Raw genomic sequence first — 23,626 nt, 5'->3', positions numbered from 1 at the left:
CTTGTGGGCAAAGCTGTTTCCATGCATACTGTGGAATTCTTGAGCCTTGGTAAATTTTTGAATACACACATTTGTACAAAACTAAAAAGACAGGTAACCACTAATTTCTGATGTTCGTGGTACCACCTATTAACACATCTTAAAATAGATGAAGAAAAAAGTATAAAAGGAAGCTGAGAATATGCTATTTGCCTTTTGTAGATATAACAGTTTAATGAAACAGAAGGCAGAACTGGAAGAGTTGGAACTAGCTCTAAAAACTGAGAGAGAGGTCCTGCAAGAAGAAAGGAGATCAAATGCAATAACTGCTGGGGAAAATCAGAAGCTGAGGGAGGAACTGGACAGGTATGGCTCCCTCACTGAATTCTTGTATCAATTGTTGAAAAGTCAGTGATGCAAAATACATTTTTTCTCTGTTGCATTGTATTAATTTTAGCTCCAAAATACTTTAATGCATCTGTTATTTTTTTTTTTTCTCAGTTCAGTCTTGTAATTTGTTCATTTTGTTTAACTTTAGATTATCAGCTTTGTGGATACTGTGAACAAAACAAAAGGTGCTTCATATATGGTCTGCTTCTGGGGCTTCTGCTTGTTAAAAATATGCCTCCACCTGTGATCCTGCTCACAAATCTTTCTGTACTGTGTTGTTTCCAGCACCTGTCTTTAAGCAGGACTACAAATACCCAAAGCTCTCAGAGTTGTTTGAAATGGTCCCTACTCATTTTTGTTCCCCATAGGAAAAACTTCACTGTGTCTTTTTTACAGTGTGCTTTAGTTATGGAAGTTAATGTAGCTGTTTCTTTTCTGTAGCCAAAAAAGCTGCTATTTGTTAGTAGTATAAAAAAACTTAATCCTTGTTATTAATAATGGAGTTAGTGATTCATATGATCGCTGTGTGACTGTGAACTCATACCAAACTATTGTTGAGGTAGCATCCAAAAGTAACGTAATGCAACAGTGGAATGAGCAGCTATTTGTCCTAGACCTTCTGATGTTAAGTGATATGCTTTTATTTGGAGTATTCAGGGTCTATCTTTGGAGAGGGGTGATCTGATTATAGCCCAGAAGAATGATCATGGTAGCATTGAAGATAGGCATTGGCATATTCTTCACTGAGACAGTGGTTGGGCTCTAGAACAGTCTCCCCAGGGCAGCCTCAAGCTGCCAGAGTTCAAGAAGTGTCTGGACAATGCTCTCAGAATTGTGAGTTTTTGGATGGTCCATTTTGGAGCTTGGACTTGATGATCCTTATGGTGGGTCCCTTGCAACTTGAGATATTCTATGATCCTACAATTCCTGCTCAGTTCTCACTGTTAGAACCAATTCAGTCTCACTGCTAAAAGGCCTTTGAGAAAAAAGTTTGTTACAAATAAGACTCCAAGGTTTCAAGTTCAAACAGCATTAGATTTAATCATGTTTAAACATTACACCTTCAGTTCAATCACAAAAGCTTTGTATGTTGTCCAAGTTTAATGTACCCTCGTACACTGCTGAGCTCTGCAAACATTGTTTCCTTGAGCCTTCTGGTTTCAATCCAGTTTCTCTAGGAACAAGGAAATACGTTGCAAAATGTTATTTACAGTGCTGAAAGAGAGGAAGACGTAGCTGTCTGTCAGCAGTACAGAATGTAACCATTTTCATTTATCTGCTCCTTTAATTTTATGCCTTTGTTAGTAGTAGGCATTTTTAGATTTAGCAAAAGGTACAAAGGAATGCCATATTCTCATTTACAGCATTACAGTGTCATATCTGTGTTCATAAACACATGCTTATATTTCATGCATCAGGAAAAAAAAAAAACAAAAACAAAAGTTGTGTTAGTACTCTTATGCCAGATAGAGCTGCCTGTATATCAAGATGCTCTTAAATACATCCTGCCTCAGAAATTTAGGATGTGCTTCTTACCCAATGGAGGAATAGCATATTTATTTGTTGTCTATTTTCTTCTAATCCACCAGAAGATTAAAAACATTTTATAATGCCATTATAACTTTTTTGTGTGTGTGTGACAAGAATAAAAATGTCCTTAGTAGTCATTAGAACTTAACATTTGATTTGGCGCATGCTTAAAATGTAGTCTTTGAATGTGAGGCACTTTGTATGAAATGTTCTTCACAAGCCTGCTGGCTTTTTCATGTTTAGGGTGAATTTCTTGCACAACCAATTAAAGGCAGAATATGAAGGGCTGCATTCACACACTAAAGAACTGAAAACTTCCTTGAACAACTCTCAGCTGGAGCTGAACCGTTGGCAGGCTCGCTATGATGAGCTGAAAGAACAGCACCAGTCCATGGATATCTCTCTGACCAAGCTGGATAACCACTGTGAGGTGAGTAGCAATAAGTAGGTACACTGCTGGATTGGTGTAAGAGAGCATCCATTGTTCGAAATTTCTGGTAAATGTATAGAAAGTCAAGCTATGTGTTTGTAACAGTATGCCCTTATATACTCTGGAGTTGATCTGTTTGTATCTTAGGTTGCTCTGCTGTTGTGTTAGCTTGATTGCATTGCTGCTCCAGAGAAGTCAAGTATAGGGTAGAAATTCATCTGTCTGTCTCGTTCAATAGCTGCTGTCACGTCTCAAGGGAAATCTGGAAGAAGAGAATCATCATCTTCTAAGTCAAATTCAGATGCTGAACCAGCAGAATCAGATGTTACTGGAGCAGAACATGGAGAACAAGGATCAGTATCATGAAGAACAGAAACAATACATGTAAGGAAAAGAGTTTTGAATTGTGAACCCTGAAAAAGTGTTTTAGACAACTGTAGAATCATCTATTAGAAGAAGAAGGGAGAGCAGAAGGTTGACTGATCTACTTGATACCTACCTAGAAAAAGAAATATTCAGAAGATTTTCCATAATGGGAATATGCTACAGAATTTCTTTGTATTGCCTTACACAAAAGTACAGATAGCTCTTTTCAAATAATGCAAATGAATCCATGTGGAGAACTTAGCTGTGAAAGCTGGAATGCTAAAACAAGCTTCTCAAAGAAATCTGAAGAACCTGAGAAAGAGCTGCGTTGCAGCAGGAGTCTAGTCTTACTAATTTTGTGTTTCAGTTTCCTAAGTAAGGCTGTGTCTGTCAGTGATTTGTCAGTGGACTGTAAATAAGATTGAACAATCAGCAAATAATATATAATATATGTATGTATATATTTTCCTAACATCCACTGGTCAAAAAAAGCTACATTAGTTGTTACTGAGTAATCTAACTTAAATCTACTGTTGTTCTTTCACCTTCCGTGCTTATTGCACAAAAGTCACTCACTAGCAAGCTACACAGATTATTGTACTTTTCTGTATAGTGGTGAGCTCAGTAGCTTTCTGAAGTTTATGTGACAGGAGGATATTTTATTCTCTTTGCTCTCTTTGGCCTTTTGTGTTTGATTTCATACAGATAATTCAGAATATGCTTTTTATTTATCGTAGTGATAAACTAAATGCCTTAAAGAGACACAAGGAAAAACTTGAAGAGAAAATAATGGATCAGTACAAGTTTTATGATCCTACTCCAAAAAAGTAAGTGCTGTTTGGATTCAGTTTTGCTATTGATGTACAGATTTGTGAGGATGAGAAAGGTCTCTCCATAGTGGGAGATAATTGGAATTTCATCTGAAGTGAGGACAAAATATCATCTCCACTTCTCTCTTTGGGAATGGTTTGCAGAGTGAACTTAAAAGCCCTGATCTAGCTTGTGTTAATAGAGAGTACAGTGCCTCACGTGGGGTTCTGTCTCTTAGTACTGGAATCTGAAACAGTACTAACTATAAAAGAGGCACTTTGCCCTGCTCACTGTGACGGCCTTGAAAAGTGCACGCTCATCCTTCCACCTTTGAGAAGGTGGAATTTCTTCTGGGATTGTTTTGTTTTAAATCTGCATGGCAGCACAGTAGTTAAATTAAGGAGCTCCAAAGTTCTGTGATGACTTATGCCCATAACTAAAAGCAGCAAAAGTATATCAGAAGGTACAAATTTCTCTGCTCTTAATTCAGAAAACAGAATTCCAGCAGAAATATGCATGCATTTTTCCAAGAACTGTGGTGGATGAAACTTAAGTGAAATAATGTACGCAGATGTACAGAAGATATCCTTCATGTGTTTTTGTAGAAAGGGAAGAAAGGACTACAGGAGAGACTAAGAAGCTTCAATATTGATAGATTATTTAGTGCTAGTGCTAAAACAATGCTGAGCTGGTGGCCAGGTTCTTGCTTTAGCCTCAGAATATGTAAGTTGCTGCCACAACAGCTCTGAATAGATGGAGGATATGAGATCCCGATGAATAATGTTTGGTGATGTGTATATAGCTCCTGCTGGGGGACGGTTTTACACAAAACAGTCTCTTGTCTTTGTTTTGAAACTGCTTCATGACCAGCACTGGATTTGTGTCCCAGACAAGTTCAGGGACTCTGTATACTCAACAAAGCAGCAGCAGCAGAAGTTTCATGAGCTTCTGTTTTGCAGGATATGAGCTGTCCATCAGGGAGAAAAGGCTTGCTTAATAACAAAAAAGAGACAAGCTAATTCCACCTACTTAGGTCAAACTGATACTGGGAAAAAATTCCTACAGCAGTTTTCATTTCTTCAGTTTTTGGACTTTTGCTGTTGTAGAGCTTTTCTCACAGTTGAAATGACTTGTGTAGGCCCATGTGTGTAATTTAGATTTCTAGCAGTGGGAAACATTTGTTTTTCTCATATCTCTCATACTGAAGAAATATTTCTGTAAAATAATTTAGACTTCAGGAGAGAATTCTAAAAGTTCATGCTCCATCTTTCCAACCAGTTCATGACAACAAAAAAATAAGAATGTAGCTTGGTGGCTTTAGCACAGCTGTAAACTTCTTCATGTAGTGTTTTTTGAATCCTGTTCCCTAAACCTCATTTATTAGGAAAAACCACTGGATTGGAGCCAGAGCCTTAGTCAAACTAATCAAGCCAAAGAAGGAGTCTACAAGGGAGCGGTTGAAGCCAGCAGCAGAGAGTCCTCTATGGCATTCTGAATCCCCAGAGACAGTAAACTCTCCATCTGCCTCACAAAAACTGAAATATCAACAAGAATCTCAGGATAATACTTCTCAAGGGTCAAACTCTGTGGAAGAAAGAGAGAACCCTGGAGGTTCTGCAACTAAAGGTATGCAATGCACAGCCCAATTTTATGAGCCAAACAGATTTTTGATGGTTTTTTTTTAGTTATTTTTCTTAAGATATATTGATGCTGCATCACATAGTTTTAAATCTTTTTTTTTTTTTTAGTAAACTAGTGTTCGATTTGTTTCTTTTATCCACTTCTTTTCCCTTCAGCTTTTGTACAGTTTCGTAATTGATCTAAGTGTGTTGTGTATTACTGAGTAAGTTGATGAAAAATTTTCACGGGGACTTCGCGACAGGTCAGTTTAAAGCTGATCCATGTAATTTTATGGTCATATTTATTAACATCTGTTCAAGTAGGCAAGGCTGGTCCTACAGCCACTGCCAGAAGATGGCGCACATGCAAAAGAAATCATGTAGAAAATGCTTTTTTATGGTAGTATTATTTTGGAGGATGATGCAATGAGTTGACTTGGGATCAAATTAATTTCTTAATGTAAAAAGATGAAATAATTTTTGAAACATTAAAAGGAATAAGAAAGACAAAATGATCTCTCTGGCAGTTACTTTCTGCAGTAGATCAGCTATTCCTAGTGACAGGGAATTTAGAAGACAGCTCCTCAAAATAAATACACTGTAGTCTTTATTGAAGAAAATACAGAAACAAATTTTACTTATTCTATTGAGATCACTTTTTTCAGGTTCTGTGTATAATTTTTTGTCCTAGAAGCAATTTTGAATTTTTATGTAGTATTTCCTGCATCACGGCTGGGAGGTGCAGGAGACAGAAGGGGATGAGCCAAGGAATATAGTTGCTGCTACAGACTACTACAAGTATCTGTTTGTTAGTTTTTGTTTTGATTGGTTTTATGTTTCTTTTCCTTTCTTGGAGTCCTTTGATTCAGCTAAAATAGTGCACGTTCCAAACCATCCACATGGTTCTGGGAAATGCTAGAAGTTTGTAGTCTGTATCTGAAGTTCAGCCTGGAAATTTGGGGTTGGATTTCTAATTAAAAAGCCTTCACCAAGTGCTGGAGGTAAAATCAAGAGTGAAGCCCCAGAGACTTTAAGTGAAACATGCTTATGTTGAGATGTGATGAGCACCACTACTAAAGCCTAGAAAACATCTAGGAGATCTGAGTATATAATCACCAAGGAGCATGCAGACCTGTCTGATTCTTTGTCTTTTAATTAAAACATTGAGGGGGTTCTAACAGTTGTTTCTTAATGAAGTTGCTTATGTTTTATGTATATTTCTTAATCTGTGCATTAAGATGAGTCAGATTAACTGTGGTTAATTATGCATTAATCTGAGTCCTCTAAATAGATGTTAGTCTTTGTTTATCCTTTGTCATTTCTTACTGGTTGTGCAGTGTTTAATCTGTTTTAAGACACTTAAGCTTTACGTACATGGGCTTTTTTCACTTTTTTTTTTTCTTCTTCTTTTTGGGATACCTGGGTGATTACAATTTAGCTGTGCAGCGCAGAAAGATTGCCTTTTTGAGAAGCAAAAGCAAGGATAAAGAAAAGTCTCCTAAGTCTCCATCGAATCACCAGTCTCTCTCTAGTCGGCTCCGGTTCTGGTCTTCTTCCGACATCCCGCCCTCTCCCAATGAGCCTTTTTCTTTCTTGGAATTGGGAGATATCTAACACCTTTTCTTTAGTATTTATCTTCGTTTACTTCTGACAAACATTTTAAACCCACGTGCCTTAAAAGAACACACACCTTGATAGAAACACTCAGCATGCCTTTACAGTACTCTAAATACAAGCACAGATTAGTGAACGTGGACTTAAGTTTTCCTGTAGAAGATGAATCACTTTTGCACACTGGATCATTTCTTCAATGCAGCACAATTTTAGGGGACCTCATGGCATACAGTTTGCGTATGTATATTGGCTGTGGTGCATGTTATAAGTAAGTGAAGTTGCTGTGCGCTTGGATATTTCCTTGCAGTCACGTACTTGCGTCGTGTCCAGTTGAAGTGTTGAACTGATTTGCTGCTGCTTTGCTTTCTGCAATGTTACAGACCTACTAAAATGCAAATATAATATGTAACCAGTTTCGAAACTTTGAGAGTTTTCCAATACTTTGCACAACTAATTGCTAATAATGGCATTTTTTTAACGTCATTGTCGTCTTATAGGTAGCCTAACTTTGAATATAGAGTGGAAGCTACTGGGAGAATTCTTCCCATAAAGTGTCTTGAAGTTTGCATCCTAATCTGCTGTTGAAGGAGTTCATAGAGCTGTGAAATTAATCTTGAATTGAGCAGAAAGTTTAAATCTTTGCTGTTTCTGTCTTGAGAGATGTTTTTGGAAAAGTAGATTTGTTCTCTTAATGTTGGAAATAACCTTCATCATGGGTTTGTTGCCTAGAATTCTTACTGCCTGGTAGTCATTAGCTGGTAACTTCTGAAATGAACCAATGGTTTCCATCCCTGCTCTGTATTAAGAGAGGGAGGTGTGTGCAGCCCAGGCAATGTGCTGTGATACACAAGAAGCTCAGCAGAAACCCAGAGGATCTGTCTCATCTCCTTTCTCACTCCTAGAAGTGACACAACCAAGGGCAGTGACACAGAAGCTTCTTGCTGCCCAGTTAGGGATTTCATAGTGTCTTTGTCAAGGGCAATTAATAATTCTGGCATCTGTGAAAGATGTTAAGTGCATTTTTCAAGTCAGTTAGAAATGTGGTTTTGCATGCCAAACTTTAGCCAGTAGTTGCCCCAGTAAGAGTGCCATCAACTTCAATCCTAAGAGAAAGTGCAGACCCTGTGCTATGGAGCCCACACAGACTGTGGGATAAAAGTTTTTTTTCTGAAGTAAGTTTCCAGGAGTCATCTGATATGACAGTAACTTGGTCTGCTTTCTCTAATACAGCTTTGCTGCTACTCTGTGCTTTGAACTGTTTCTTGTCTGCGAGTTTATTTTGACCGCTGCAATCTGCTGTGTTTTCAGCTTTTAATTACAATCAGTTAAGCACATATTCCTTAAAAATGTATGAGAACCTCAAACCTTGCATCTCATTAAAGCTGTTTCCTGTAGTTAATGCCCTAAATTTTGTTCTGTTTTGCGGGTGCCTTAAAGTGTTACAAGAAATGAAGTGACCTACATCATTACTAGGAAAGATGTCGCCAGCTTTCTGAATTTAAGTAATATTCTAGCAGGTAGTTTTTGTGTTTTCTTGCTAAGATCCCACGAATTCCACCTAAAAGGCACTGCAGCAGAGCATTGCAAGAGCAGCAGTTTTAACCTTGAAGGGACCCTGCTGTTACTACAGTGAAGATCTAAACCTGAAAGCAGTTAGCTTAGTGTGCAAATCACAATAGTTAATTTCCAAATCAATGTATTTTCCCTTTGAACAAGTCACTCCATCCTTATTCTCTTTTGTTACTGAAATGCTTATAAAATGTACCTGTAAGGAATAACGTTATGGGAATTTCACACCTCAGTTATTTTTTCTGCATTCAAGTCTTTGATCCTTTTCTTCCTCATTTCACAGTAACTTCTGCATGTATAATACCAACCCTCCCACTGGCACTAAACAGCCCTTGTCACTCCCACACTTTACAGAGAGCACACATGATTGAAAAACTGGTGGCAGAAATTTGTTGTTCAGTACAAAACTGGTTATGGGAAAGCTTGCAAACGTCGCTCCTCTGTTGTGCAGTTTCTTTGTGCCTGCTTGTCCTGTTTGTATGAGAAGGTAAATATGCATCTCCTACTGCTGTTTTTCAATGACTCGTTTTATTTCTCTTTCTCCCCCCTCAGTGCTAACAGATCTGAAGCAAAAGAGGAGTTCCCATCATGGGAGCGGCAGTGATACTGTTGAAATCTCAGCAGACTCTGAGACCAAACACTCTTGTGTGGAGCTGGGTCCCAGGACTTGCTCAACCTCAGCTATTCACCTGCACACTTCCACCCCCATCTCCAGGGTCCCAAGCAGACCGAAAGGTGTGCTCTGCATTTGATCTACCGGCTGTTTGGACAAGTCAGGCGACTTTTTTGTTCTTGAGTAAATCTTGGCTTCTACTGACATTCACGTAAAAAAAATCAGCACAAATCTTTTCACTCTGACCTCATCTGTTTAATTGATCAAATCCAGAGTTTTCTTACTCTTAATGCCATCAACTCCACAGACCACATTTTGTTGTTAGTCGGTTGTACCATGGTTATCTGCCAGTGACTCATAGCAGTGGTTAGAAATTGGCTGCTGTTCCTGTATTGGCTCTAAAATCCACTTGATCATCTCAACTTTTTACATTGCTAGAATCTGTTAGAGACTGACCTAGAGGATTGATCTTCTTGTGTTTAATACTGCATTTCAACTTCTATGTTCTGACTAATTTGTGTTCTTTTTAGGCTATAACTCAGAAGATAATCTATGTGAACAGTCCCCTGAGGTAGAGTTTGCCAGCACCAGACAGCATGGTAAGATTGTAGCATACAGAAGTGCTCTAAGACCTCTACATTGAGGCTTTATTTACACCCATGTGAGCTATCCTCAAACATTTTAGTTAAATATTGTAGGATCAGTACAGTAATGCAAAACTGTTTGGGGATTTGGGGTCTAAACATTTATTTTTTTTCTTTTGAGAAGCTTTTAGTGGATGTTTTCCTAAAATGAATTTTCAGAAGTAATGCTGACATTGAAATAAAATTGCTTTGCCTCAACAGCAGACACTTTAATGCATCCTGTACCTATTTGTTGCTGATCTTTCTGAACAGTGTTGTAAGGAGGTAGATCAAAAAATGAATTTATATATGTATATATAGAGGGGAAAGGGAGAATACATGGTGGAAATGGTCTAACAGCAGCACTGCCTGCTCAAAGATTTGCAGAAGACTTAATTTGCAAGCTGCTTACCAGCTTCCTCCAAAGAAATGAGCTGAGAGACAGATTACGATATGAACTTACTCAATATTAGTGTTAATTTGTTTATAGTTGTTGTAAAAGTATGTTTTTTTGGTGCAAAAAATAAAAGTTAGAAAAATGAAGTTATCCTGAGCAACTTGACTTGAAAAATGGGAATGATTTCTACTTCGTCTAGACTTTGTTCATCCTCTGTATATCATGTTGTTAGTGTTTTCAGAGCGACTCGGTTGTACAGGTCCTATTTTCAGAAGGCAGACTCACCCAGCTATTGTAGAAAAGCAAAAGAACTTCAGTTTGTTAAAGGCTTGTTTCCTGTTTTTCAGTGTCCAGACCAAGCAGTCTAGAGAGCAGCAGAAATGCATCCAGCAGTAGTTCACCACTCAATTTGAAAGGTAAAACTTTTACAGCTGAGTTCTAACAAACAGGAAGTGAAATTACATGAAATTGTGTGCAAAGTGCTGTTTTCCTTCCAATTAAACTTGAAGACTGTTTTGAAATTTAATGATTATACAATCTGGACATGGCTGTCTTGGGAATCAAAACACTACTGGCAAGAAGTATTTTTCTAAGACTGATTCTGGCAAGTGGTGGCTTTTAAGGCAGGCAGTCTAGGTTTGCCTCAGTCTGACTGGCATCATATTGTGGGAAGTAACAGGCTACTCTTCACATTCTTTTTACAGCAACAAATCTCTGCACTTCTTCCTCTACACAGCTTGTATAAGTAATCAGTGCACTCTGACTTGCTAAAATTCTGAGTCTTTGAAGGGTAAATGAGATCAAGTATTGTGGAAAATTCCACTTTTAGCTTTCCCACTGCCAGGTTTTGGCACTCAGATCACATAGCCATGACTGAGAGATCAAGTGGCGCAGAGGTGGTAAAGAGGCCTCCTGGATTAACTATATTACTCCTGTTCTTTGGGCAAGTAGCTGTGCTTGGTTAGCATAGAGACTCAAAGAAAATAAGACGTTTACTAATCCTGATTTTTTTATGAGTTGTGGGAAGAGAAAGTAGTGACAGAAATGCCACCTAGTCTGTGTGGAAGTAGCCCTATGTCGTAATGTTCCTACCTCAGTAAATCTGTTGAACAAAGGGAAAAGTCATCGTATTCATGATTTTTTTGCAGGTTCCTTAGATCATATTCATGGTAGAACTGAGAGCCTCAGCAGTGAAGATATGGTGCTGAGCAGAGAGGTGCCAGCCTTGCTCCGAGACCACTATCCCTTTCACTCTGCTTCTGCCATCGTAGACCCTAGCAGCAGATATGAGTCCTCCTTCCACAGGAATGGTTCGATCTCTTATGATATACCTCAGAAGAGTGCTCCATCACAGTCTTACACAGGCAGGCAGCGCTCTGCCTCACCTGGCAGTGAGATGGTAACCTTGGAAGAGTTCCTGGAAGAGAGCAACAAGCTACCTCCACCAAGCGTAAGTACTTCTTGGTGCCACTAACCTGCTCAAAGCTGATCGAGGGGCATAAAGGCATAGGAAAACCAGGAAACAGAAGATCCTTGTTTGTAAGTGTGAAACTTCTAGAGAACTGTGAATTTTGCATATTGAAACTCGAAAGTTAACTAGTTAATAACAATTAAGATTAATTTTACGCAGCGCTTGTTCATTTATTCTGCTGTGTTGGCTGTGGCAAGTAATACAGATAACTTACTGCAAGTATTGTGTATTGAACTGGGGCTTTTTAAAAGCAAATACTTGTTTTGAGTTTTTGTATTATATCATCAGTTTTGAATTCTATTCTTCCCTGTGAATAGATAAGTTTTCTGTGATTTTTAGCTGTTAAATATAATTGGAAATGAAATCTAACGGTAGTTTTCAATAGAGAATGCAGTTATGAAATTGTCTTCTGATCTGAAAAGGCCATCATGGCATTGATAATATTTTTCTTGCTAAAGGAAATTTCCATTGCCTTCACCATGCTGACACTGTTCTGTTGGTTCAGCCACTGCAAGAATATGCTACACTGTAAGGTGCTTGGCCAGAGAAAGGAGGCTTTTTTTTTTTTTTTCATGGCATTTGTTTACTGCTCAGATACACTGTAGAGTAGTGAAGTGGTGCAGTGTTAAGCATATTAATATCTTAAGAACAGTTCCCTGGAAATGTAAGTGAACGGGTGTTTCTGTTTAATGAATGCCTTGGTAACAGTGTTGAAATCAGCAGAGCTGTACTGTTCTGTGACATCAATAAATTCTTGTCCTTGAAGTTTCAGAGCAATACTTAAATATGCCTCTCGTTTTTTAGTTATAATAATTTTCATAGCTTTTAGACATGTTTAAAATTTGATTTTTATTGTCTATGACTACTTGACCACATCTCCGTTTTCACCCTGTCATCCTTGTTCCTTTTCAGCATCGACGCAGTTTAGATGAGAGTGAAATGATTTCATTGCACCAATTTCTGTTAGAAGCTGATGCACTGTATCCCTCTTGCTACACCCTATGTCCTTCCCTCCGTCAGGAGCCTTCGCAGTCGCTCGAATCACTCCTCATTCATTCATGTCCTGACTGCATGAGAGACAGAACAGACAGGGGAAATAGGAGATCCACTTCACTGTATATCCCCAGGGTATCCATTGTTCTTGCTATGAAGGCAACAGCTTCCAACTTACCACAGCTTTTGCTAGCATATTAATACCTATAAAAGCATATTGTAACTCTCAGCTTTACTTAAAGACTAAGGCTGCCAGATTACTTGCCATTACTTGCTCATAAAGTATTTCCACTGCTTGTTCATAAACACATGTTTTTGGAGAATGAGTAATTCTGTAATGTTAACGTGCACAACAGCAGTTCGAAGTGAAGTAAAAATGACCTTAACACTGTAACATTTAGTTGAGCATAGAAATCTTCCCGCTGCATTTCAACTGCTATTCCTGTTGATAGTGTTCACTTGCAGCAGATGAGTTTTGTTACTGGAAGAAATGGTTGGAACTTTAATTAAATGAATAGATTCAGCTTTAAAATGCTCCCTAGAGAAGAGTGAGGAAATATGTATCCTGAGCATGTGTCAGTGCATTTTTCATGAAGACAGCATGTGCTTTAAATATTATGAGTATGCTTCATACTAATAGTCCAGTGACAGCTGATCAAACATGACCATTTTTTATTTGCATGGACCATCCCCATGAAATATGCAGTACTCATTTTCTTCTACTGCCAGGTTAATTGTCTGACTTGAAAGTTGAAAGTGAGGACAAGCAATCATTTTTCTGTTTTGTAATGCTCGTTTCATTATGTAGTACGTGCACCTTTTAACATATGTAGCATATTGACTGGGAGAGGTGAGGAAATCCAACGCAAAAGCAATGAAACTTTCTTATGTTGCTAGCAAGGTTTTTTTTTTTTGCTTTTTGTGTCTGTGATATCACAGAGTATTACCCAGAGGAACTGTATTCTGGGAAGTGACAGAACATCATGGATATTGCTGAAACCAATAGAAGATTTCAATCTTTTCAACAATAATGTTACAGTGATAGTGGCTGATGTGATAGGAAGCAAAAAAGCTGCTGCCCAGGTTGCTAGTGAAGTGAAAAGTCTTCAGATTTATGACAATTAGCCTGGCAAGTTAGGCTGTCACAATTACTTATGATGAGCATGTTATCCCTTTATTTGAATTTATATCCATTGTAAGCATTTGTGTCTTCTATTCCACACTTAAATATAAAATCTGTGGTTTTGAATCTCTTGAAATAAGTGAGAAGGAAGACTGAATGAAAAGCTTTTCTTGTTTCTTTGCACAGAAGGTGTTGTCATTAATGTAACACATGCTCATTTTTTCACAGGACACGTCCAGTAACAGAGAGGATTTGCTGAGTGATTATTTTAAGAAAGCAAATGAGCCTTCAGCTATTGGGATCCCACTGGTTCAGCCATCAAGAAAGGAGGCTGCCAAGATGATGCCCGCTGGTCACGTTGCTCCAGCTGTAAAGATGGCTGTCACTGGTGAAGAAGGAAGAACAGCTAAGCCTGGAAATTACATGAAGCCGAACCTCAGACAAGTCGAACCTGAGCCTCTGGCAAATTCCCAGGGCCCCCTGAAGCCTCCTCATATGCCACAGCAGCAATCCACCAGTGCTGTGCGGCAGACAGCGCAGCCACAGCAGCCTGGGTCGGTCGGCAGGAGGAGTACCTCACTGAGCAGGGCATTCAGCTTAGCATCTGCAGATCTCCTCAGAGCCACCGGCCCAGAGGCGTATAGGCAGGAGAGCCCTCAGAAGTCAGTAGGAGACTTGCGTGGGGGCAGGGATGCTGTCTGTCAGTCTTCAAGAGCTTCTGTACCAACAAGCTCTCAGGCAACCTTAAGAGAGAGGCCCCAGTCAGCGAAGATGGCAGGTTCCGTGCAAGGTGTTGATTCTCGCTGTCGGCAGCTTGATGCAAGGCGCCTTTCCCTGGCCCCACCAAAAGATGAGAGGCCGCTCTCTTTCCACCAATTTTCTGCCTCACCTACCGCATCCACCAGCAGTCTGAACGTGCAGCAACAGGAGCGAGTGAACCCTGGGCAACACTACTCACCCACACCACACACTCCCTCTAAAACTAAGCCTAAGCCAGCCCCTCGTACTGGGGAGGTGGCCACAGTGGGCTCTGCCAGAGCTGTTTCCACCAGCACTGAGGGAAATACTTCCCTAGGGCAAAGCCAGGGTGATGTCCTGCTTACCAAGTGCCAGGGCAAGCTGCCAGATGGCAGCTGTGGGGCTTTGGAGGAGCCTGTGAGAGGAAGCAGCTCCAGCAGCACTCCTGGGTCTTCAGACCCCCAGGGGGATCAGCAGACAGTTTGGTATGAGTATGGCTGCGTGTAACCTGTGGGGTGCAGCTTGTAGTATATATGTTTGGCACTGCTGATGTTAGGTAGTCCTTGTCTAGACACTGTGCCAGGTCTTAAAAGACATCACCTGCATGCTGATCTGAATGTTCTCCGGGTACTGTTTTCTTGTTGGACAAAGTATGATTAAGAAAAATAAGGAGCAAACTCCCAGTCCATCTTTTGACACTGTTGTGCCTGAAATGAAATGCTTGACCCAATCCCACAGCAAACTTGGGACCTGCTTCTCACAAATGCTGAGCGTTTCCATCTACAGAAGAAGCTTAGCAGGGTCCTCTGTCATTGCTGCACTGTGCACCCCTCCTACCTGCATTAAAGAAGAGTTTCACAGGTAATTCACACATGTGCTGAAACCAGCTCCGCCATTAATAAGTAACTTAAACCATACTGAAAAGGTCATACAAAGGCCAGACTTCTTCCCAGAAGACATAACCAGATACTTGGCTTAAGTAGCTTGAAGAGAAAGCTGCAGAGCAAAAGTGTGTGGCTTTAACCATGAATCTGTTAAAATCAGTTCTCTTTGCCACAGCCACATTTTATAGAGGTAACGCATAGAATTCAAGGATCGTATCCTAACCTTTCCCACTGGGGTTGTATAAACAGAGAAGGGCTGGTGTTACCACCCCACTGCCTTCCCCATGTAGCTGCAGCTCAGTGGATCCTTGTCTCTGAAAGCCAAGTGGTGCTGCTTTTTGAAATTTTTATGCAAACACTGGAACTAATGCAGCCTTTCAGGGGAGATGTCGTTTGAATTGTAAGAGTGACATCTCGTGTACAAAAGTGACTTGTAAGTATGTATATAAGGAGCTCAAGTATTGTATAGGAATGCTGTGTAAATTGTATTATTACATCTGTGTGCGTGGCACCCCACATCCTAAATGAAATGTGGGATTCCATCTTAGAAATCTGTTTGTCTCCAAGAACTTTGCTTAAAAGAGAAAGCAAAATAATTTTATATACACATGAAAGATATACTTTTAAATCTATTTATGCCCAGGGAAGTTCCTTGTATGTTTCTTTCCAGAGTGTCATCAGTTGCTTATGTATATATGATGAAATGCATATCTTTAATTCTGTTTCATGTTTGTAAAGCTGTTTTTCTTGAAATAGAATAAATCCTCCCTTTCCCCCCAGTAATATTTGTTTTTCTGGTTCTGATTTAATCTAGTGAAAACTAAAATTGATTCAGCTAGGGATGTTTTTGTTATCTGGTTTGTAGTAATCCCATTCTGGAAATGACAAAATTGTTTATAATAAAGATTAAAATAATACACACTGATGTTGTATTGTTTTTATCCTTGGAAAATATACCAAGATCACAGTGTTGGATGAAGCTCTGTTTGCAATGTTTTGTGTAAGCCTTAGCACTGATTCATGTCTCTGAGCAGCAGAGTTGCATTTGTTTTTATAATGTTGCCAAAGAAGGCATATCAGAAATCTTAGTTTAATTGTAACCTTATTGCTGAAGACTTCAGGAGAAGGAATGATGCAAATTAAGTGTCTTCTAGGTAGACAGACCATCAGACTTGTAAGCTTCCCTGATGGCTTCAGACAGCATCAAGCATGCTTCCATTTTGACCAAGCGTGCATTTGTGCAGTGCTTCATGCTTAGCTAATCTCAGGATCCCTTACAAAAGTGAGAAATTACTCATCTTTGAATGTGAAGACAATAGCAAAAGGAACTTCCTGCCTTCTCTGCTATTTTAATTGCAAACCAAAGTTTAGTTACAGTGCTAAAATGATGTGTTATACAGCAATCTACTTTTAACATAGAGTGTTCTTGGTAATCTAAAATCTTCTTCCAGAGGTTCCCTGTTAAATTCACTTCTCGGCCTGCTCACCGGTGGTGAAAGACAGGTGTTTCTCTGGTTTCAGCTCGTTGGTAGAGATGTGCGCCTGGGTTGCCAGCAGGCTGGGACGGATCTGTGAGCTGTCAGTTACTGCTGATGCAATTTGCTGTAAATATCTGCCTGATAGCTTAAACCTTAATTGCCACTTTTATAATCATTGACAATTATTTATCTCCTCAGCCCTAGTGAGTTTGAATAAAAACGATACTTATGTAGTACTTTTCAAATATGGGGTGGTTTTAAACATGGACTTCATAACGCAGATCAACTGGTCGTTAATACTGAAGCCACCTCTGGCTCCTTGAAGCACATGGCGTTGAGGCCTTGGGGCTCCCAAGAGCATGAAGGAAAGTTTTGTCACAGGAGACTGTTGCGCTGTGACAAATGGTGGTGTTTTGCAGTCAGCTCACAGTAACTAACAGTTTTAACTATTCATTGATGCCTTGGTGCCTCCCAGGTGGCGTGAGAAGATGGGAGCAGCTGGGAAGGGGTTTCTCTGGAAGAGAGAAGTGGCAGAGGCAGAGCTGCCCAAACACCACAGGGTTCTTGCTTCAAGAAGAAAAGGGGAATGATCGTGAAATGGTCACGGCCTGGTGTGCTGAGCTTTGGGAAGTGGGGACACCTCTGCACAGGAGCCTGAAGCCGTGCCAGGCTGCCCCAGCTCTGGGTGGAAAGCACAAGGCAGCTGATGCCTGCTGGATGGGGAGTGCTGGCTGCCTGCGCTGAGTAGTGCCACAAATGGTTCTCAGTGTAACAATTTGAGTAATGGTGTTTGATAATGGAGTGTCTCAGTCCACGTATGCAGGTTGTGAAGCCTGTATATCCCATTTTCTATTAAATGTTTGAAAACGTTTGATGCATGTTTGAAGGGGAGCCCGCTCAGGCAGACACCAGTAGTGAATGGCTTTCTGAGAAAGGCCGGGGTCTGTGCTGTTTGCAATGCCCCCTTCTCTGAAGTCAGCACAACTCTTTAATGTGAGGAAACAAGCTGCATGACAACAGTATCTGCCTGAAGTAAGAGAAACAGCTGCTGTGCAAAGTACTTGGGGGACTCCCATGTTCTAAGGTATCTTCTTACCAAGAAATCTCAAGCCCATATCCTTCATAGAGGATGGAAGGTGGTTATGGAAACCACCTTCCTATCAGATATTCTTCAGCTGGTTGAGAAGGAAAGAAAGCTTTCCTGATCTCAGTTAATTGGGATCCAGACATGAAGTTGCCAGAAGACAAATAATAGAATTTATTATAAAATTTGTTGCGATGACCCTCGGCCTGTGGGTTGAGTGGGTGGGGAGAGGGCGAGAGATCAACAAAACCTTGTGCTGCTGAACCTGAATCCAGTGGGACAGGGGCGTTTGAATTGTGGTTTTGAATTCTTGGATGAAAAAAATTAAAAGTTGAGTTGTGGTAAGCTTCACAAAAAGATGTTTTATAATAATATATTTTCTGTTTAATAATTGTTTCCCTACCCATGAAACATCAGGTCCTAGTGGCACAGTGGAAAACTGGGAATGTTATTACAGGTCACCCATACTGGGCAGAGTTAACCGGACCTAGTAGTGCAGTGTGAATTAGTTCCATTACCAAAAATAACAGATTAATTTCTCATTGCTGTAATGGAGAGATAGATTACTGCACTGCAGAGGTCTGTCTTTGAAGCTGGTACTAGGGGCTGTCATGAGGACAGAGAGAGTGGCATCTGCTGGAAAACAGTAAGAAATTTACTATGAATTAAGGAAGCACTGACAGGAGATGAAGATAACAGAGAAGCTATAGCAAGTTTTGCAGAACTGAATGGTGTTTTTCCAGGCACAAAGATTTCTCTGAATGTATGAAGAGAACAGTAGGCAGCAAAGCTGCTGCTTAAAGGCTTCTAAAACATAAAGGTCTTATTTAAAAGGGTAGCCTGGATGCTCGTGACAGTGAAGTGTGAGCTGATGGCATGTGACAAAAAGCCTAGCTCAGTGCAGATCTGGAGGATTGTGAAGAATCCTGTTAAGGAGTAACACGGGGAGCAGTGGCACAGTGCTGGTGCTGCCCCTGCTGAATCTGTGGGAGGAGCAATTCCCTGACATTTTTTAGTCAGTTGGGTGGGAATTGATTTCTGCTAAGGACCATAAAGAGGTGGTAATTGCACAGAAACTAGGAACTTAAACATGTCCAAAACAAAGCACAAAATGCCATGGAAACTAAGTTCAGCTCTCTGTATCATTCTCAGATGCTGTTCAGATCAACCCTAGTTAAAATATATGTTTTTATTGGAAGATTACAAATGAGGATAACGTAGCTCTGATGATGAAGCAATGCTGAAGTATGTAGTGTGTGTTCTTACATACTGGAATGAGGAAGAGTAACGGGTCTCAGCATTAGCATTAGCCTTTGAAAGCACAGAGGGATGTCTTGTGGTAATCTGAAAGAAAAATAAAGCAGTAGATAGAATCTGTTGTTGTAGGCCATTATGGAGTCAAATAGATCAGTCTAATATAGCACTTAAATGCTTTTGATTTTGTAGTATGAGATATTTTATGGGAGGACTAAACTACCAGCATGAAGTAAATTCGAAACAGCTCTCCAGCATCAGGAATTGGCTTCTTCAGAGCCAGAATGGAACTGGGCTGCCACACAGGGAACACCGTGTGCCTTCTCCATGTGAAAATCCCTGAAACTTGCAAAGAAAGATGGCCTCACCAAGGTGAGGTTGGGTCAACTACTTTTTTCGGTAGTTGAGACACTGAAAGTATAAGATGTTACTGGCATTTACTTTACCGAGTAAAGTGCTTGTGTTTGGGAACAAGCTGCTGAAGGGAAAGCATGAAAGTTCAAAAAGGGTATTCCAGATGGAGAAGCACAACTCCCCAGTGGACTGCTGAGGCATCTCCGGAGACTTGTATTGGAGGGAAGAGGGAGTTTTCTGCAAGAAGTAGGAAAGTATGACTGGGAAGGGCCAGAGTGAGCATTCTGCAGTGCTTCTAACCTGATTGCTTTACCATTCTGCAGAGAGCTTGGAGGGTTATGGGATGCGACAGGCTTATGTTTCCTTGCTGCTTTAAATATCTCTGACTAAAATTATCTGTTTCTTGTGAAACCCATGAAAATGCTTTTCTGCATCTTTGATAGAGACTTTTTTTTCCTTCTTGTTATCCAAAGCCTATGTGCTGGGAGCCCACAAAATACCTACAGATCCACAGATGTGTTTGTGCTCCTCATCACCCAAGGACACTGAGCTGCAGCATCTCTTTTCTACAGAAAATTCCCGTCAGTTTTGAGAATGATGCTGTAGGACACCTCTGGCCATCTCTGGGCGAAACACTGAAAACAGGGGAAGTGATTTTGAAGGGAAAATCCTGGTAACTTTTTTTTTTTTTTCAGAATTGTAATTTTATCTGAACAAATATTGCTTGTTCAAAGCAGTGCAAAAGGCAAATGGAGGAAAGGGCAGGCGCAAGCCATGTGGGATAGGCTTTGTGTTGATTTAGCTGAGATTTAACTAAAATTAAGGCAAGCTTGGTAACCTTCAGTTTCTTCAGTCTCTGGAATTCAGTCATAGCTTTTTTGTCCGTAAGGAAATTAAGCAGAGAGGTAGAATGCTTTGAAAACTTCATTAACAGTATTGTCTAGGGGGAAGGACTGTACTGCTTATCTATCCATTTCCATTAGGCCTTCTGACTCTGGTATGGGTTCCTCCACTGTGTTAGTTTTAGATCACTCTGGGCAAAACAGCACCAAATCGGCATCTGATGGATGCACTGGTAGTGCAGTGCACTGCTGCCTTGGTGTCTCCACTGACTGGGATCTCTGCAGTTGCTACTTTTTCTTGCCTTTTTAGTGCTTTTTTGCACCTGAATAGCAAGGGCTTAAAGGAAGTGGGAAATGTGTGTCTGATGGGGAACAGTATATTTTAAATGGTTTTGCGTGCCCTCAAAAACCACTTCTGCCAACAGGAATCACGCATGTGCTAGCAGGAAACTCTTTGCATGCCGTCTGCAAATATAGGAGCATTCTTGCTACATCCTACCCTACAGCTGAGGCAATGCAACCAGCTACTGCAAGCTGGCTCAGCCCATCTTGTCTGATTTTTCTTCCCTCATGACTTCTCTCCTGTATGATAGAGCTTTCTACTCTTCACCTCATCATTATCATTAACTATATCCTGCTCCTTAATTCACCTTCTTGTACCTTGTTTTCTTACAGCTCTAGTCCCAATTTTCTTCTTTCTGTGCCCGCACTGATAGGTAAATGTTAGTCATGTATTCTGTGCACTTGCAGCCCAGAAGGCTAACAGAATCCTGGGCTTCATTAACAGAGGGGTGGCAGCAAGGAGTGGGAGGAAGGAGATTGTCCCCCTCTGCTCTGCTCTCATGAGGCCCCACCTGGAGTTCTCTGTCCGGCCAGGGACTCCAAGCACAGGAAGGATGTGGAGCTGTTGGAGCAGGTTGGAGGAGGGCACAAACATTACCAGAGGGCTGGAGCACCTTGCCTGCAAAGACCAGCTGAGGGAGATGGCCTTGGTCAGCCTGGAGAAGAGAAGGTTCCAGGGAGACCTCACTGCATCCTTAAGGAGAACTCATAAGCAGGAGGGGAAGCAACTTTTAAAGTAGTCTAATAGTGATAGGACAAGGGGGCTTTAAATTTTAAGGGTGAAAATTTAGGTTAGATGTTAGGAAGAAACTTTTTACTCAGGAGGGCAGTGAGGCAATGGCACAGGCTGCCCATAGAAGCTGAGGATGCCCCATTCCTGGAGGCATTCAAGGCCAGGTTGAATGGGGCCTGGTGCAGCCTAATCTGGTAGAGATAACCAGCCCACAGCAGAGTGATCAGAACCAGGTGATCCTTAAGGTCCCTTCCAACCAAAGCCATTCTATGATGCTATGATTCTATGGCCTAGCAGCGAGGAGAGAGTAGCACTTTTTGCCACCTTTTCTTGCTGTTCTTTACCACCCTTGCCAGGCTTTCTTATTCAGTAACATTCTCAAGCCTTCAGGTCTATATTTATGCCTGATCTGTTCTGTTCTCAGTTCTTTCTGATGCTTCCTTAGCTATTTCTCTGTCCAACTGTTGACTCAAACATTCCCTTCTCTCTACTGCTTCATGCTTTTTTTTTTTCCCCAACTATTCCTGCGGTGCCATTGATTTCAGGGGCTTTTCTTCCCTCATGCAGTGCAGGCACAGCCTTCTCATAGTGGCTGTTCCCCACATCCTTCTTTAGCTCACTTTTATTGCTCTTTTTCACTATGTGTTCATAATAAGTGATAGCCAAGTCATAGGCAAAAAATATACTCTGCTACAAACAACTGTGGGAATTTGTGGTGCACAAGATGCTCATTTGCACAAAGTCTGGAGCCAAGTTCTCAATTCTTGTTTTCGAATTTCAAAGTTTACTTGTTCATAGTCACTGAGCTGTATTTCAAAAATGTATTCATCCAGAGGAATGTAGAATTCTACTATCTGTAGCAGGGTTTTTATGTAAGATCTTGGAACAGTTTTTGAACAAGTTGAGTAGACATTTTAGGACTGGCGGATATATTTGATGATCAAAATTCTTTGAGAATTTGTTAGCTCTTAAAACTGTTAATGAGTTGATAGATGCATTTTAAAAGGACCATATTTTTTGCATATTGAGGCAGTACTGTCTCTGTTCACTGTTAGATATTTTTAACAATAAATTCCACACAATTTTCATTGTTTTAGAATTTTGTTACTGATTTTAGCTTCTTGAATTGCTATCGACATGTAGCTCCCATGAGCGAGGATCCATTTCTTTGTTTACTTAACCAGAATATCAGTGTTAGCTGAGCCCAACTTGGGAGATCCTGATCCCAGGTGAGATGAGCTGGTTACTCCAGTGCATCCACAATCAGCCATGGGTCCTTCACAAAAGCAAGAATTGCAAGGTCACTCATCAAAGCCAGCATGTCTTCAGTGGCACAAGATCCAGGTAAAAAAAGTTCAGCCTCCCTACAGATAGCAAGCACAGGTGTTTCGGCTTGGACTCTGTAACAGCTGTGAGGACTGCAAACAATTTCACTGCCTCTGCCTCCTAGATTCTGGCAAAAATTTTTATCCATTCTGATAGCCCTTACATAGAACTGGAAATGCAGAAAATTGTCTTTTCATTGTTCAGCACTGTGAACCAGAACATGCAGATCTCTGGATGCCTGTGGGAGATCTGTGTCACCTCAGTCTTCAGTCCCTCTTGGAGGTAGAAATGGGGCCTGGATGATGGAGCTTGTTTGGTGTTTGTGAGGTGTATGTTAAACTATGGCATTTCCCACTGGGAACTCTCAGAGCTGAGATCACTATGCTGGCCCATTCTGGGCATCAGCTCTAGAACACAGTTCTACATGTCTTCCCTAGGTAGCTGGAGTGCGAGTCTGAGGGCTGCATCCGTCCTGTGGGAACTGGCCAAGCAAAAACTGAGACCTGTGGAAGAGATTAAAAATAATGTGTGATGAAGCAATGACTGGGACAAGAAAAGAAACAAGAGAAAGCAGGAGGACAGGGAAAGCAGGATGTGTGGGCTGCAGTTAAATATGCAGCAGTGATCCCACTTGCACGGGTGGCTGTGGTACAGCTTGTGGTACAGCTTTGTGGTACAGCCGCCCCTCAGCAGCTCAGAGACAGGCCTGTGTGAACTCCAGGTAGTACCAGGACAGCAGAGGGAAGAGCAGTGGCAGGTCCTTGTTTCAGCAGCTTTGAGCTGTTCCCATCCCGCCATTGGTTCCAGGCTCAGAGCCCAGTACCACCTGTTGCTTCCCCTCCTCAGGGAGCTGCAGGGTGCAGTGCAGCCACTTTTCAGCCTGCTCTGCTCCAGATTGCACAGCTCCATGCCCTCAGTCTCACCTCACAGGACATGCCTTCAGCCCCAGTTCACTTTACTGGGCCCCAGAGGAAGGAGGAGGTCCCGGTGACCTTCCTGCTGCATTTTTGTGGCATCTATGAAACATGCAGTGCAGGTTCATTCCTTTTGAGGCATGCTGGCTC

General features: G+C 40.9%; 1 protein-coding gene across 3 annotated transcripts in view; it reads left to right on the top strand.

The window, feature by feature from the left end:
• The window catches only part of CCDC88C (coiled-coil domain containing 88C), an 86,380-nt gene extending 70,310 nt beyond the window's left edge, over positions 1 to 16,070 (top strand). For 2 of the 3 annotated variants that reach the window (XM_052694024.1, XM_052694026.1), the window contains 11 exons: positions 202 to 345; positions 2,143 to 2,329; positions 2,568 to 2,713; positions 3,433 to 3,522; positions 4,890 to 5,131; positions 8,860 to 9,042; positions 9,451 to 9,519; positions 10,288 to 10,356; positions 11,089 to 11,390; positions 12,324 to 12,539; positions 13,756 to 16,070. In XM_052694024.1, coding sequence (XP_052549984.1) covers positions 202 to 345; positions 2,143 to 2,329; positions 2,568 to 2,713; positions 3,433 to 3,522; positions 4,890 to 5,131; positions 8,860 to 9,042; positions 9,451 to 9,519; positions 10,288 to 10,356; positions 11,089 to 11,390; positions 12,324 to 12,539; positions 13,756 to 14,772 — 2,665 coding nt within the window. In that variant the 3' untranslated portion in view covers positions 14,773 to 16,070. The remainder of the gene's footprint in view (positions 1 to 201; positions 346 to 2,142; positions 2,330 to 2,567; positions 2,714 to 3,432; positions 3,523 to 4,889; positions 5,132 to 8,859; positions 9,043 to 9,450; positions 9,520 to 10,287; positions 10,357 to 11,088; positions 11,391 to 12,323; positions 12,540 to 13,755) is intronic. The other variant, XM_052694025.1, reaches the window with a different exon arrangement.
• The last annotated feature ends 7,556 nt before the right edge of the window (positions 16,071 to 23,626 follow it).

Source organism: Tympanuchus pallidicinctus, unplaced genomic scaffold, assembly GCF_026119805.1.
Source record: "Tympanuchus pallidicinctus isolate F22 unplaced genomic scaffold, pur_lepc_1.0 scaffold3, whole genome shotgun sequence".
In the NCBI taxonomy this organism is placed as follows: Eukaryota; Metazoa; Chordata; class Aves; order Galliformes; family Phasianidae; genus Tympanuchus; species Tympanuchus pallidicinctus.
The sequence above is the reverse complement of the archived record's forward strand: the minus strand, read 5'-3'. Positions and strand labels throughout refer to the sequence as shown.